Raw genomic sequence first — 15,623 nt, forward strand, 5'->3', positions numbered from 1 at the left:
GGACGGACCGACCCTGACTGACCGACGGCCCCTGACGGACCGCCCCAGCCAGAGCCCGCGCAGGTTCGGAGGGAGTTTGACGGGCTAACCCTGAAATTCTCCTCGTTCACAAAGTAAATGACGCACCAGCTACTCAGAAACACAAAAATACCTGCAGCTGCCTCACCGGGCACCCCCGGTGGCAGCCAGAACGCTGGTTGTCCTGGTAGCTTTCGCCGGCTCGGTAACGCGGTTGTACACATCGATGTTTTCTTCACAATTTCTCTGTCACTGCCAGTTTATGGGACGCTTGAAAAACTCACGAGTTTCAGTAAAACTGCGGAGCTGAAATACCGCTATTTCCAAGCTCGTTACTTCTCATCAGACTAATGCTCTATTTCAAGAAAATCTTACCAAGAATTAATTTTAAAGCAGCATTTTAAAAACGGACCCCTAGGTTCGCTATGATGCAAACTGTGCCTCTCCTTGCTATCTGGACATCTCCCTTTTGTTTTCTTCTGTTGCTGGTTCCTTTTTTGCACACCTAGGTAATAGAATTGCTGATCTTTGGGGCTTTACTCTTATCTTTCCATTCTGCCAAGCTCACATCTTGGGCACAGGCTCACACATTGGGTTGGGGTAACCCCCAGTATCAATACAGGCTGGGGGAAGAAAGGATGGAGAGCAGCCCTGCCGAGAGGGACCTGGGGGTACTGATGGATGAAAAGCTAGACATGAGCCGGCAATGTGCGCTGGCAGCCCAGAAGGCCAACCGTACTCTGGGCTGCATCAGGAGGAGTGTGGCTAGCAGGTCGAGGGAGGTGATTCTGCCCCTCTACTCAGCTCTGGTGAGACCTCACCTGGAGTACTGCGTCCAGCTCTGGAGCCCTCAGCACAAGAAGGACATGGAACTGTTGGAACGGGTCCAGAGAAGGGCTACAAAAATGATCCAAGGGCTGGAGCACCTCTCCTGTGAGGACAGGCTGAGAGAGTTGGGCTTGTTCAGTCTGGAGAAAAGGAGGCTACGGGGAGACCTGATTGCGGCCTTCCAGTACCTAAAGGGGGCCTATAGGAAAGATGGGGAACGTCTTTTTCATAGGGCCAGCTGTGTTAGGACAAGGGGAAATGGTTTTAAACTAGAACAGGGTAGGTTCAGGCTAGAGGTAAGGAAGAAATTTTTTACAATGAGAGTGGTAAAACACTGGAACAGGTTGCCCAGAGAGGTAGTGGAGGCCCCATCCCTGGAAACATTCAAGGCCAGGTTGGATGGGGCTCTGAGCAATCTGATCTAGTTAGCAGTGTCCCTGCTCACTGCAGGGGGGTTGGACTAGATGACCACTAGTGGTCCCTTCCAACCCTAAACATTCTATGATTCTATGATTCTAAGAATGAAGGACTGCAATTCTGATTCAGCTCACTGATCCAAACAGTTGACTATCGTGTGCCCAGGAATGGTCAATTTCATCCTGTTTTCAAATGAGTTTGCTATTTCTTTTTTTACTTCCAGCTAATTAAATGCCCAGGCTTAGATTTGGCTTTGTCGTCTTTGTTAAAATGATTTATGTAGGTCTTTCTGATTATCTTTAGACAGTTTTCTGTGCTGCTGAGTGATCTGGGAATATTTAATGTGGTTTTGTTTTATCCAAGCAGGGCTTATTCCTGTTGAAAATAATAGGTAGGAAAATACTTGCATCAACCTCGTTTTCACTGGCACTTAATAAAAGGGCCATTTCTTCCTTTTGGGGGAATCTTAAAAGATCTTAATCTTCTGTGTGCATTTCTTTGCTCCTAATCATGATTCTCCCCTAGATTCCTTGTTACTTTAGACGAAGTGTATGAGAAGCTGTAGTTACTGCGCTGTTTCTCATTTCACGTTCGAACTCGTTACCGCACCCACACACTAACGGTGGGAACAGTTGTGACGATGCAGGCACAGCAGAGACGTTCAGCCGAGCAGGGTGCAGTACAGTAACCTTGCAATTAATGGTAAACACGGGATTTCTGGGCTGGGGCCCTGTGTTGGTCCTCGCACGGTCTCGGGGAGCGAGCAGTAGCGCGTTGCTTCAGCCGGGCTTCGCTTGAGTCCCACTTTGTGACATCCTCCCCTGCAAAAAATGCATTTCTCACATTTTGCTTTACTTGCCAACGCCTGGGTCCTACAGTCCTGAGGTGCAGGTGACAAGATGAGACCACAAATGTGGTTTTGCAGGCTGGTTTGTGTCCTTGGTGAAACACTGTAGTTAAGAGACAACCACTGTCGATCAGCCGGTAGCTTGCAGGTACGCTGGAGCGGGGCAGAGAGCACTGTTGTGGGGAAGAGTCCTTTGGTGCCTTTACCCTGAACCTCTTAACTTTTGTCTCTTTATCAGTACCCACAACTAGTTACAAAGATAAAGGGGGAAAAAAAAAAAAAATCATCCGAAGGATGAGGAAGCCATGAGTGACAAACACAAACTGGTTTTTGGAAAAAAATTCAAAAACTACAGAATGTATACTCAGAAAGTTCAGGGTCCTTGAGCTTATTTTTTTTCTTAAATCTTATTAAAGCTTTAACCTTTCTGGTTCTTCTAACCTGACTGAACTCAAGTCAGTGTATCTAAGGTTTAGAAGAAAGTTTAAAATTCCTAGGTTAGGAGGTAATTTCAGGCAGGCAGAGGTGGCTAGCACCAATGAGGGAATGCAGTTGATTTTAGGCACGTACCAAATTTATTATAGTATGTGGAGGAACCTAAGGCAGGCATTAAAAACGGCTTGCTGTTTAAAATGAACTTTGAGAGTGGTTTTAAAATTACCGTAATCTTCATTAGACATGGATTTCGTAGGTAACACATACATACATGTCTCTGAAACATGTAACAAAAATAAATCCTTAAAAAATCTGTCATGCTTGCAGCAACTCCGGATGGCTGGGTCAGGCAGAGGACGGGGCCGTGCTGCGTTTACCTTCAACATCGAGGCTATCGGCTTTGCGAAAGGTGCATCTCTGCCTGACGTCGTCTGTAAGCCTCCGCCGCCGTTCCCTGTAAGTACAGCAAGGGTCTTAGACCACACGCTCTGCGTTCAGGTAAAGCGTCTTCAGTGTCATGTTTAGATGGAATGTATCAACAACCCTGAGCACTTTAGCTCAGTTTTGAAGCCTGTAATGTAAACGATGATTATTTTTCTCAGTGTCATTTCCAGCCCCTTTGCCATCGGTTGCATCCCATATTTAATTAACTAGATTTCTTGCGAGGTGTTGGTTCGTTAAAAGTCCTCATCGTGATTTGGTTTTCTGGCCATTACAGTAACGGAGACACTGGATATCTGAATTTGCAGGAAATGAAGTTACACTAGTCTCTGAAAGCTGATTTGCTGATTTTAGAAATTTACTGTTGATACAGACGTAAAAGATTGTGGGTGATTGTCTTGTACCTCAGTAGCCAGAATTTGCAAGTAACTGGAAAATATTTGATGTAATTGAGGAAACTGAGGTTTAGCATTTGGGATGCATTTGAAAATTAAAAGAGGGAAAAGAGCATTTTCTGACTGAGTTTTGCTGTGCAGGGAAGCTTGACAATTTTAAGGCTGAAACGTAGTCTTATCAGTGTTGCAGTTCTACCTAAGAGAACTTCCCAGTTACGTCAGGATTTGATCACAGTGCATGTTTTTTTTCTCAGTCTCTCTCACTTGTTATGATACAGAACTTGCAGGTTTGGCATATAATTGGTGCTCTGCTGAGATTTCTCTGAATAGTAATTTCACCCGAGGTTTTGACTTATTGAACCAGATGTTCTATGTCCTTAGTCCGCCTTTACAATTAAGTTGTGGGATTTCATTGATACTAAGCCATCTGTAACTGCTCCTAATGTGAGTGTTGCAGTCTGCTTAATAGCATGAGGAAACTGAACTTTGTGTGATCTACAGCTTCTGCAGTTACAGTCAGCAGTGGATCTGCCTGGTAGGAGAATTACTAGCCCCGGTGTATCTAATGTGTACCATGGAGAAGTTAAAGAGGCTTTCGTCCTTCTGCAAACAAAAGCTTCAGAACCAAGTTAAACTTCGCAGGGGAAAGCTAATGCCATTCAAAAAAATCAAAGTTAACCCAGTGACATAAGTAGTATCATCAAAAATTTCAGGAGTTAGATTTAATGATTGGGCGGTGACCCAAAGTATATTACAGTTGTTGACCGACTCACACTGAAATTATTTCAAGCAGCGAACTGTTGCTATTACCTATTTCTAATAGCAGCTTTTTGAGTTCTTACGAGTTCCCTGTAAATGCAATTACAAACCCAGCTAAGGAGCATCAGCTTGCTATCAGCAACATCACTGATGGAAAATGTTGGCCAGCTAGCCAATACAGCTGGAAGCAATAAAATCCTTTCATGATCCAGCTCTGGGACTTGTGATAGCACTTTGTGCTTTGCAACCTACCACTCAGGTAGGTAGATTGTGCACCATCTGTCCTGTGAGAGAAACAACATCCATTCTATAGCGCTGGCTCTGGCTCTAGTTTTCTGTACATTTTTAAAACTGTTTTGGCTTGTTTATCTTTCCCAGTTTCAATATCCATAGTTAAAAAAAAAACCAAAAAACAACCCCAAAATCCAAACCTTGAAAATTCATTTAAATTCAGTTGACAGACGCTGAATTGTGTGAGGGCCTGTGTGCTAACTGATTTTATGATGGTACAACCTGTGTCTCTGATGATAGTCACAAAGAGAGTGTCCACATTATTCAGAGTAATCATATTTAATGTAGTTAAAACGCTGTTTTAGAAGAGGTTAAAGCCAGCGCTACGCTGACTGAAGAGAGAAGCAATGGCTTCTGTGTAAGTTGGACTGGTGTGAAAAACTGCATTTGGCAATTAAGAGCTTAACGTGACTATGAACAACTATTTCAGAATTTTAGTACTTTTTCTTTGCTTGGTTTCTGGATATATTTTTGCAGAAAGGTAACAGTGGAGTCATAAAAGGTATAAATTTAGTTGTAAATATAGATATGCATGTCAGAATGCAATTAAGTGTATTTACGCAGTAGCATAATGCATAGTTTTGATGGATATTAAGACCTTATAAATAATAAACATAATTTGTACAGAGTACAGACAATAAGCCAGTGCCTCTGAAAACAGGAGAAGATGAAGATTACATGTTGGCCTTAAAACAAGATCTTAGAGGAACTATGAAAAAAATGCCGTATTTTTTGGCAGTAGAAGAAGATCGTGAAGGTTTGTTTGTGTGCTTTTTATTTTTATTTATATCTTCAGTAGTTATTATTCCGTGAAGGATTATGTAGTGAAATGCCTGTGTTGAAGATGTATTTTGTACTGGTAATGAGGAACAAGAATTGGCAGCTTAAGATAATAGGGAATTTTTCTGCTTTTACACTTACTGAAGTTGTAGGTCACACCTACAAGTGCTGTTAACTGGAAGGCAACTGCTGTGTGAAGAAAAGAGATATCACACATCTATTCCATTTGATACATAGTAAGAAACATTTAGAACAACTATAAGCGGTCTTTAATTATATGTTAACCAATATAACCGAAATAGGCATTTCTACATGTTAAAATACCCTACAAATTTAGCATTGGAGCAAAGAAATCGGTAGTAAATATTTGTGTTGGAATTCAGCTTCCATCTGAATTATGTAAAGACATACTTAAAATAATCAGCGTTGCATTTAATAGCTGGACATTCTAAAAGGTACTAATTTTTTTCCTTCAGTCCATTCGGGAAAGTTCGGTAAGTATTACTGCCAAGTTACCCGAAATTCGAAGACTGAGATAAAGATAAGTGCTTTATTTGAGGTTTGCATCAGAAGCAGAGCTGGATTAAAAGCCAAAGCTTGATCCTATTCTACTTGGCCTAAGAATGTCTTATATGTAATTAAAAATTAACAGCTTTGTTATTGTTTGATAACGGTAAGTGCTCTGCTAGACTTGGCATCCGGTCATACATCATTCTACTGTTAAAATACAAGCTTCCTGGTCAGAAAAGTGAGCTAGTGAGAAAGAGGGAAAAGGGAGCAGGGTGGGAAGACTTCAATGTCTGTTTACCTTGCTGTGGGGGTATTTAAAATCTAGCAGTCACAGGAGGTTATTGCTGTGAGTAGTGCTTCTTTTTGTTAGGGATTTTTGCCTAGGTCCATCATTCACCCGTACAGGCTGGGGGCTGACCTGCTGGAAAGCAGCTCTGCTGAGAGGGACCTGGGAGTCCTGGTAGACGACAAGCTGACCATGAGCCAGCAGCGTGCCCTTGTTGCCAAGAAGGCCAATGGTATCCTGGGGTGTATTAAGAGGAGTGTGGCCAGCAGGTCGAGGGAGGTTCTCCTCCCCCTCTACTCTGCCCTGGTGAGACCCCACCTGGAGTACTGTGTCCAGTTCTGGGCTCCCCAGTGCAAGAAAGATGAGGAACTCCTAGAAAGAGTCCAGAGGAGGGCAACTAGGATGATAAAGGGACTGGAGCACCTCCCCTATGAGGAAAGGCTGAGAGAGTTGGGCTTGTTCAGCCTGAAGAAGAGAAGACTGAGAGGGGACCTTATCAACACATACAAATATCTTAAGGGCGGAAGTCATGAGGATGGAAGCAGTCTGTTTGCAGTGGTGTCCAGCGACAGGACTAGGGGCAATGGATGCAAACTGAAACATAAGAGGTTTCAGTTGAATATGAGGAAAAACTTCTTTACTCTAAGGGTGACAGGGCCCTGGCCCAGGCTGCCCAGGGAGGTTGTGGAGTCTCCTTCTCTGGAGATATTCAAAGCCCGCCCGGATGAAGTCCTGTGTAGCATGCTCTAGGTGAGCCTGCTTTAGCAGGGGGGTTGGACTAGATGATCTCCCGAGGTCCCTCCCAACCCTTGCCATTCTGTGATTCTCACGCGTGCTTGTTCCGAATAGTGTAAATGGTAAGTGCTGCTACAGGAAAATAGGAAACACAACATACTGAGAAATGCTGCATGTGTCAGTCCCTAGGCCCAGTCAGTGCAATAGGCAGTCGTAAAAAGCTTTATAAAAACGTTTGAGAAATCCGAAGTGGCCAAACACTGGACAACCTTTTGCGTGCTATCTATCTTGTGCTGATTTTGAATAATGATGAGAGCTGACTTGAACTCTTGAATGTGAGGTTTAATTTCCACCCCAAACCCATCGGAATGTTTTCTGACTGGATATTAATGATGTAGATACGATACAGGTACATAGTCCAATCCCCTCTGAATTTTTTGTAATTTTTGTTCATGGTGTAGTGGTGAATTCTAGAAGGTTTTGACACCGCGTGCGTTTTTTTTTTTTTTATTAGGCTTTGAACATAACACCGATTAACACACCTTATTGGCTGTCCACTTGTACTAAAGCACTGTTTAAAATGGAGCAGCACTCTGCAGTGTGAGCAGTGAACACACTGCCGACCAGACGCTGTGGCTCACAAAAGGCAGAACATTCCCTCTGACCTGCAGCCGGAGCCCCGCAGTCACCGGGAGGCAGCAGGCAGCTGCAGTGCAGCACAAGCTGACGGCCCAGGGTGGACCCTGACGGTGCGGCCAGGTAAAACCTCACTAATGAGGCGAGGAGAGCAGATCTGATCTTCGTTTCTAGATGCCTTTATGGTGGTAGAGGAATTCCAAATGACTCTTTTATCGCATCTCCCCTTTCATCTTCTGAGTAAACAAAGTTCACTCTTTTTGGATTCTCGTCTCACCGCAGGCTTGCTGTGCTCTTGATCTTTGTCAGGCTTGGTGTTTGCTGTTTCCATTTGAGGCACAAAAAAGGAAACTGCTATGCCTGAGAGCTGGTCAGGGTTATTTCCAAGGAACCAGCCACTGCATGAGGACATACTCTCTCTCTTTTCCAACTTTGCCTCACGTGATCATTCTTGCTGCTCACCTCCACAACGTCCTTGTTTCTGCAGACTTCTTTCCGAGGTGGAGTGATCTTTCTCTGTTGCTGAGTGTGCTCCTTAATAGAACTGCCAGCTTTGAAGACACTTTTTTCCGCAAAAACTGGCAGTTGCAGGGAAAGCAGGTAGACAGCCTCTTGATAGACTCAGATGTTGTCATTGCCTCCCCAAGGGTGAGTTGGTAAGTTGAGGTAACTTTTTACTGAGCCTTTTAGTTGTACAAAAATGCCTCATCGGAGTGGTGGGGTATAATTACACCAGTGATGGTCTACAGATTAAAAAGCTTGCTTTAATCTCAGTCACAGTATGCTGTTGTGTCTGGGATTGCATTATGAGGCAGAAGTGGCCTAGCTTTAAGAAAATCACTTTCTTCTCCCGAGGCAGATTATTTTTAACCGATCTTTTCTGTTACCTGGTTTACAGCCCTTCCGTCCTCTGTATTTTCATCAAAACATCTGCTAGGAATAAGAGGGAGGCAGGAGGGGGACTATGGGCAGGAACTTCTGAAATTGGCTTTGCTACAAGAGCGAATGGATTGGTTTAAACCCTCAGCTCAGCATCTGTGAGCCAAATGGTCCTTTGAAGTGTGAGAAGGGAAACATTTTAATTAGTTAGGACATAGCTAGCTATCTTTCTTTCATTACTCAGGTAGTAAATGAAAGCCACGTCTAATGCTACCTGGCAATTCTGATGCATTAGTATGCCATACAGAATAGATTTTCATCGTTCCTTTATTTTGAGTGAGTAACAGGCTTACTCTGTAGTAAGTTCTCTACTTTCCTCCCTTCATAAGCTATGAATCATTCACGTTTTCCCTGTAGGTGTACCTGCCGTGACTGGGTGACTGTCACCTTGGCAGTGGTTTGGAACGAATTAATTAGCTGTGAGTAGCGAGAGTCAGTCAGACATATTTTTTTTTAGTGATGGCATCAGCAATTAGCTCTTCACTGACGAGCCTCGAGCTGGAATCAAAACTACTAAATGCTTTCCCTCCCTGTGCTGACATCTGTGAGGGCCACCTACACCAAATGCCCCTTGAGACACTGTCATTTTAAATGCAAAGTCTTTGTTGCACAGCTTTAAGTAGGTCTTGCCCTCGTCATAACTAAGTTTAAAACTGAGCTTCGTTTCTGATGTCTTCCTTCTCCCTTCCTTTTCTCTGGTGAGAAGTCTTTGGCTGTAAGGGTCACAGACAGTCTCTGTTACCATTTTTTGTACAATACCCACAAAAATTATCCCTGTCTGGGTAATGAGTTACTACTGCAATCAGAATCTAATTTTGCATTAAGTGGATTTTGCAGCTAGGCATGGTAATTTGGTAAGAAAAAACGGGACTGATGTAAAAATACTTAAATTTTGATACTGCTTTTGTCATTAGGGATTGTACAAGAAATTTTTTTTGCAGTAGTATAAAGGGATGTACTTACACTGTATAACTACTGTATTATTTACAGTGAATTTCTCAGTTTAGTTCTTGCGCCTGGAAAGTGTTTAAGTGGACTGAAATATGTTGCTGTTGTTTAGGACACATCTCTGTTATGCTACAAAGCTTTGCCACTGCAGAATTACTGAAAGTTTTGGGAGTTGATCATGATCAGCCTGAGACGTGGCTCTCTGAGGCCTGGGAATTGTGGAAGTTCTTTATGATTAACACTGTGGTGATAAATGTCACTGACTGGGTTTGTGGCAAAGGTTTGATTGTGAAACTGTTGAAGAGTAGAAGAGTTCGAGTTCATCTGATGTTTCTACCTAGTTTCCCTGGCTATATCTCCATTTTATGTTTTCATGCTTTCCAAGGATAGAAGTATAAATTATAACAATTTTGGAAGATGTGTTTCGGGGGGTGGGGGTGGGGGGTGGAGGGTGCGTTTTGCTTGGAAGGAGATAACCCCAAAATGCAAAGTAATATTCAGGGCTTTTGCCTTTTTGGGGTGGCTATAAAATCCAGGTCTTGCAGGTACTTAGCAAAATGATTAGTCCTGGGAATTATCATGAGAACTGCTCAAAGTAGCGACATTTAAGTGTTTGACAACAGCACAAGAAAGTGTTCAATGTGGGATTAAAAAAGATAGGCTATATGTTTATTTACAGGAAAATATCAAGGACAATGTCTGGATTGCCTTTTTAATTAATTGAATTCAGTAACTCTTTGTTTCCGTCTCTATAGCAATTGAGAGGTACAGTAAAAAGTACCAGGACAGTGAAAAGGAGCATGCAATGTGGACCCCAGGTAATATCTGAGATTAACAAAGGCTAATTCTTTATTAACCTGGGAAATGTTCTGCTCTTTTAAATGTTTGATTCACTATTTTTCAAGCAATAAAAAAATATGCAAATCCTTACCAAGCCACTTACTCCTTGTTGAAGGTTATGCCCTTTGCATGTGTTCAGATCAAGGCGAAGTATTGTTTTGTCAAAAAAAAAAAAAAAAAAGAGGAAAAAAATCTGATTATTTATTCAGTTGAAACAACTGGTTTGCAGCAAAAATGCAAGCTTTAGCTCTCACTCTAGCTTTCCTTCTTCTTTACCCGCCATGTAGATACCGGTTTTGAACTGGGAGCAAACATGGATGTTGCTAAAAATAACCCAACCTGATGTCTCGGTCCCTGGTGGCTGGGCTTTATAACATTAAACTTCCACAGCTGTATCTGTACAGCTCACTACTGCTAACTGAATTACAGAACGTAAATTGAAGGGCACGTGGGCCACTGGAAGGGCTGAGCGTGGTCTCTTTGGGGCTGATGTCAGTTGTCATTAAGTGAGTGAAATGCCAGGCCTCACTCTGGTTCCTCGAAGTACAGCTAGAATTGCATAAAACTGCTGTGTGTGAAAACACTTAGGCATGCATGTAAATAGGATCAAGCACAACAGGGGCCCTGCCCTTTCCTTGGTGGTTGGCAGGGGGGAGGATTACTGCTGTATGTCATCATTCATATATTTAACGCAATTTTCTGTACAGATTGGAGAAGACTCCCAAGAGAGATGAAGCCAAAGAAGAAGACCAAAAAAGGTATATTATATACTATTAAGAAGCATTTAGTATGCACTAGTTGAGTGGTAGAAGACATACTGGAGCTGGTTAGGGGAAAAAAAATGGTAGAAATGTTAATTAGTCTGAGTATTCAGGGCTTTTGGCAGATTTTTTCTAAATAATTTACTAGTCTGCCTGTCTTTTGTGGTTTTTGCTTTGCTTCTGCAGGATGCTCTAACTTACTGGAAGGGATTTATCTTCCTTTCCTGCCTTTCATATTGATGTGCCATATTAACATATGAGATACGTAACAGTGAAAGATGAAAAAAACCCACAAAACTTTTTGTTTTGAAAGTTTGTATCTTTAGTCAACACTCACCTTTTTTCTATTCAATGAATAGCTGGCTGTTCAGATTTCCTTTATATTTTGGGTTTCTCAATTATCTTGTTTATGATTTGATTGACTTTCGCATTTTTTTAAGCCTTTTATATGGGATTTAATGTAGGTTCTTTTATATTTTCCCTGGTTTTACTTTTTTTGTTTATTTTCAGCTTGCTTCTGCAGAATTGTGAACCAGATCCTTCAACAGCAGTTGGAGCTGGTATTGGTTGTTCTTACAGGAAAAAACTTTTTTATTACACAGCATCACACGTGTATTTGTTTTCCAAAGTGTTTTCTAGCATGCATGACTGTTGTTTTAAGTTCTTTGTAGAAGTATGTTGCTCTGTTGATGTGAGATAACACTTGGCCTCCTGTATTTAGCTGTCTGTTATATGTAACGGTTTGCTTTCTTGTTCTCTTTGTCCAAGTCTTTCATGTGTCATTTTTCAGTTCAAAGATTAAATAGAAAAAGAAAAGGGAATGTGCAGTAGCCATGGAGACTGGCTCAGCTGGAAGCTTTGTTCCTCTTAAGAGCGTCATTGAGAAGCGTGGCATTAAAGGTAGACTGCAAGATTCAGCTGAAAATTAAATACTTACTTGCAAAATCTCTAAAGATGAAAACAGTGCATACCTACTTTTTTTTTTTAAAGAAGAAACTGCATTGGCTTTTATAAACCTATGCACAATAATTAGGTCCCCAAGATCCAATGAAATCATAAATGCTGATTTATTATTCCTCGTTACAATAATGTTGTGATTGTCATAAACAAAGAGAGAATCACTGCTCACTGTGGGGGATTTTTCCTCTCTCTTTTGTGCCAGTTTCTCTATCTGCTCTTAAAAGTACATTTTCTTACATAGTTGTAACGGCAAAGATCAGCTGACCATCAGAATTTGATTGGATTAAACAAAGGTTCCTCTAAACGCAAAAATCATGTGCCTTTAGTTTTTTGGGGGAATCCTGATGATACAGAGGCCGTACAAAAGTCGTAAGACTCAGTAGGTTTGTAAATAGCTGCTCAGTGACGCATTAGCCCTTCTGGTGCACACCTTTGCTGTGTTTTGAGGACAGCCATCTTAGGTGACACTTTATAACCACGTGGAACAAAGGTGAGGGAGTCAAGAGAATCTGCACCGAAATTCAGACGGGCTTCCTACCTTTCTACCTTTGCAGACTGCCGGAGTGGTTTTTGGATCACTACACAGTTACGTGTACAGGGACACCTCTCCCTCCCACTTTCTGGTTTCCCTGAGTGTTTTAACCTAAGAACTGACCACCTGCCTTCTTAGTGACAAAACTTGGGGTAGAATTCCACTTCTCTCCCACACTTACCCTGGGCTGTGGACCACGGTACCCTAGGTAGCAGCAGTGCCTGCCAAAAAAAAAACCCAAACCAAAACAAAAAAAAACCCAACCCAAAACATTGACCGCCTTCAGCTCTTGTAGGACAGCTATATGCATATGTATATAGCAATCAGATGTGTGCATTTAAGCGTGAGTACTGCAAGAACAGGTATTTGGAAAGATTAGATTGTATTCCGTTGCATCTCAAAGCTACATGGATGTAAGGAGCTATTTTGCTTCAGTTTGCTTTTTTTCTTCTTGCTTTTTTCAACACTAATGGTAGGTCAGTCTTTATTTTATGTCTCTAATTTTATGACAAGCCCCAGAGACGCCCAGCATTTAAGGAAGGATCTTGCATGTCTGTTTTCATTTCCAGGCTCTTTGTTCTATAGCATTATCTCTAAAAGTCTGCAGGGGTTTGTGCAGAGATGATAATTTTGAATCGCACTTTCCACTTGTTTTCCTTAAAAGCCTACTTCATTCTGGATGTGTTTGCTTTGATGCTGTTCATATGTTATTACAGAGCAGCTTGACTTCCCTCAGCTCTCTACAGTGCTTTTGTCACATAATCCCTTCCTAGGCAAAACACTGAAACAAACTGAATGTTATTTATGACAAAAGCTTTTGACAAAGTACGTGTGTCTCTTAGCAGCTCTTAGCGTTCTGCTTCCTTAAGTATTAGGCCAGGTAAAATACATAACTGCACTGGGTTACTACCTGCTCCAGAAAGGATATCCCCTCCATTGACGCACACTGTTTTTCTGATACCACTTAGTGCAGCCTAGCATAAAAAAATGGTGCAAGTTGCATAAGCTAGCGTGTCTGAAGCTGCCTCGTCCATCAAAGGCTGGGTAGCTACACCGATATGGCACGTTACACCGGCAGCTTTACCCTGCTGGGAAGAGCCAATCTGTGGTAGGTACAGCCCTACATTGTAAGCTTTAAGTGATCGTGCTGAATGGGAGAACTGAAAGACAGTCCCATCGTGGGAACAGGATGTCTCACAAGCTCTGTAAAGGCTGGAACATCCCTCAGTGTGGAGCTCATCTACTGGTTAAACTGCACGCCTGGAATCGGGCTAGCTATTCCCATAGTTTAGGGTGCTGCAATTCAGGTCGCTCTTACCTGGGTATATGTAATGCTATTTTTGACCTTCGCTCCAGCGTATAATTAAGTAGCGTAATGAGGTTGGATTGTCGGGAGTAACTTGATAAACACGGTATTCATGCATCAAGGCACTAAGTGAAAACATGCACCGTGGACTCATTAGATGAGAGCCAACTGTGGTCCAAAATCCATCTGGCTGCAGTAACCCCGCCTACTGTGTTGGAGCTAATAAACTCTGCTGTCTGCCTTTTTTATCTATCTGCCTGAAGGACCCAGCTGTCATTAATGTGTTGCATAAATTAGTAACTTCAATGAGTTTTTACCTTTCCAAGGTGGTGAAAAATAACAATTGAGATTCTGTTCTAGTTTCTTAACATATTGTGAGTACGTAGGTGAAAAGTACTTTGTGAAGCTGAACGCCATGCTTTGGCCAAACCTTTGGTCAACTGTCTGTTCAAAGTGAATTTCAGACTGGCCCTATAGGCATCACTTAGATAAATCGGGCATTTACACCTCCGTGAACTTAGCTCAAAGTCTCAGGTAATTTTAATACAGATGGTATGGGATTTCCAGGGCATGGTCAAGGTGTAAGCTCTTTAAGAGCAAGTAAAAGAGAAGAATTTGTGGTTTTCCATATTAAAAAGATAATTCTGATGTATTTTATTCCAGCAGGTGCAAAACCAAAGAAAGCAAAAAGCTCTGAGCCTAAAAGTAATCTGGATGTGTTGAAAAAAATTGAGGTAAGATGTGCATACTCTTTCTAAGTTGTGGATAGAAATTGCTGAAAGAAAAGGAAACCTTCAGTATGTTTTTTGGTACCAAATGGCATAGCCAGAGCAGCCTTTTTCTGGCTTTGTCATGTTACTCTGACGGACCACTGCTCTGCAATGTGGCAGCACAGGGGGGAGGATAAGAACAGAGCCTGGCTGTGGAGAAACTCTTCTCTTTGCTCCTCTTTGACTCTCAATGCAACGACTAGTTGTTCTTTACTGGGTAGCGACATGGCCTAATTGTGCACAGCAGAGCTACTATTAGAGCTTATTGAAGGAGGAATTGGTGCCAGAGCTTTTAAATCTATTGCTGTTTTGCCAGTCTACTGATGTTGGAAATGAAACAGTTTAGTCAGTTGAGAGGGAAGAAGCATACGGAAAGAGAAGATTGGGAGGAAAATGACCTTGGTTTTGGAGGCGACTGCCCACCCTGTGGGAATGGTAGCTTAAAGGTGAAGCAGCCTTGTGTTTTTTCTCATGGTGATCCATCCGCTGTTTGGTGCAGATATATTTTTATATAGAGTGTGTGGTATTGTTTCATCGAGTATGCCATGGCCTTCTGCCGTCAATTATTCCAGCAGTGGACGGTTAAGGGAAACCATCACCTCAATTTCTTGCCCAAGACATACTTTTTTAGACTTCAGGTCCGATGGCTAATGCTTGATCAAGTAAGTCCTTATGGAGTTCCTGCGCTTCACACCATGTTGTTTTAAATACTGACCAACAACCTTTGCACAACACTGTTAGGCTAGTTGCCTTGCTGTTGGCTGCAGTGTAACATTTTGGTAGTATGGAGAATATGCTGTTGGCGTAACGTGGGATCACCTTGTAAGAGAGATTGCCTTGTGACAGGAGTTGGAAAAGAAGGATGATGAAGAAGAAAAATCTGAAGATGAGAAAGACAAAACAAAAGACAAAGAAGGTGAAGATGATGAGGAAGCAGAAGAACCCGAGGAATACGATGAAGAGGAGCATGAAGAGGTACAACGTTAGTTTTCCTATTTACACAAAGTCAGATCCCACTCATTGAGCAGCATGTTGGCTGTCAGCCAAAAAAACGTCCCCAGCTTCTCTGACGCTGAGGGAGAGCTGTAGTGAGAGGCATTACGACATCAGATTTCTTTGCTGCACTGCATTGTGTTGTAGTTAAATTAAGTGGGTGTTTTAGATTTGTTACCCCCATAGAGCTCTGTAA

The 15,623-nt window shown here is 42.2% G+C and overlaps 1 protein-coding gene across 1 annotated transcript in view; it reads left to right on the plus strand.

Annotated features, from left to right (window-relative positions):
* The first annotated feature begins 1 nt into the window (after nucleotide 1).
* Nucleotides 2-15,623, plus strand: part of POLR3G (RNA polymerase III subunit G) — a 17,003-nt gene continuing 1,381 nt past the window's right edge. Inside the window, exons 1-7 of the mRNA XM_009641158.2 lie at nucleotides 2-63; nucleotides 2,873-3,001; nucleotides 5,059-5,188; nucleotides 10,021-10,083; nucleotides 10,813-10,863; nucleotides 14,328-14,398; nucleotides 15,281-15,409. Of these exons, the coding sequence (XP_009639453.1) occupies nucleotides 2,882-3,001; nucleotides 5,059-5,188; nucleotides 10,021-10,083; nucleotides 10,813-10,863; nucleotides 14,328-14,398; nucleotides 15,281-15,409 (564 nt within the window). The 5' untranslated portion in view covers nucleotides 2-63; nucleotides 2,873-2,881. The remainder of the gene's footprint in view (nucleotides 64-2,872; nucleotides 3,002-5,058; nucleotides 5,189-10,020; nucleotides 10,084-10,812; nucleotides 10,864-14,327; nucleotides 14,399-15,280; nucleotides 15,410-15,623) is intronic.

This window comes from Egretta garzetta, unplaced genomic scaffold (genome assembly GCF_000687185.1).
Source record: "Egretta garzetta isolate BGI_Z169 unplaced genomic scaffold, ASM68718v1 scaffold136, whole genome shotgun sequence".
Taxonomy (NCBI): domain Eukaryota; kingdom Metazoa; phylum Chordata; class Aves; order Pelecaniformes; family Ardeidae; genus Egretta; species Egretta garzetta.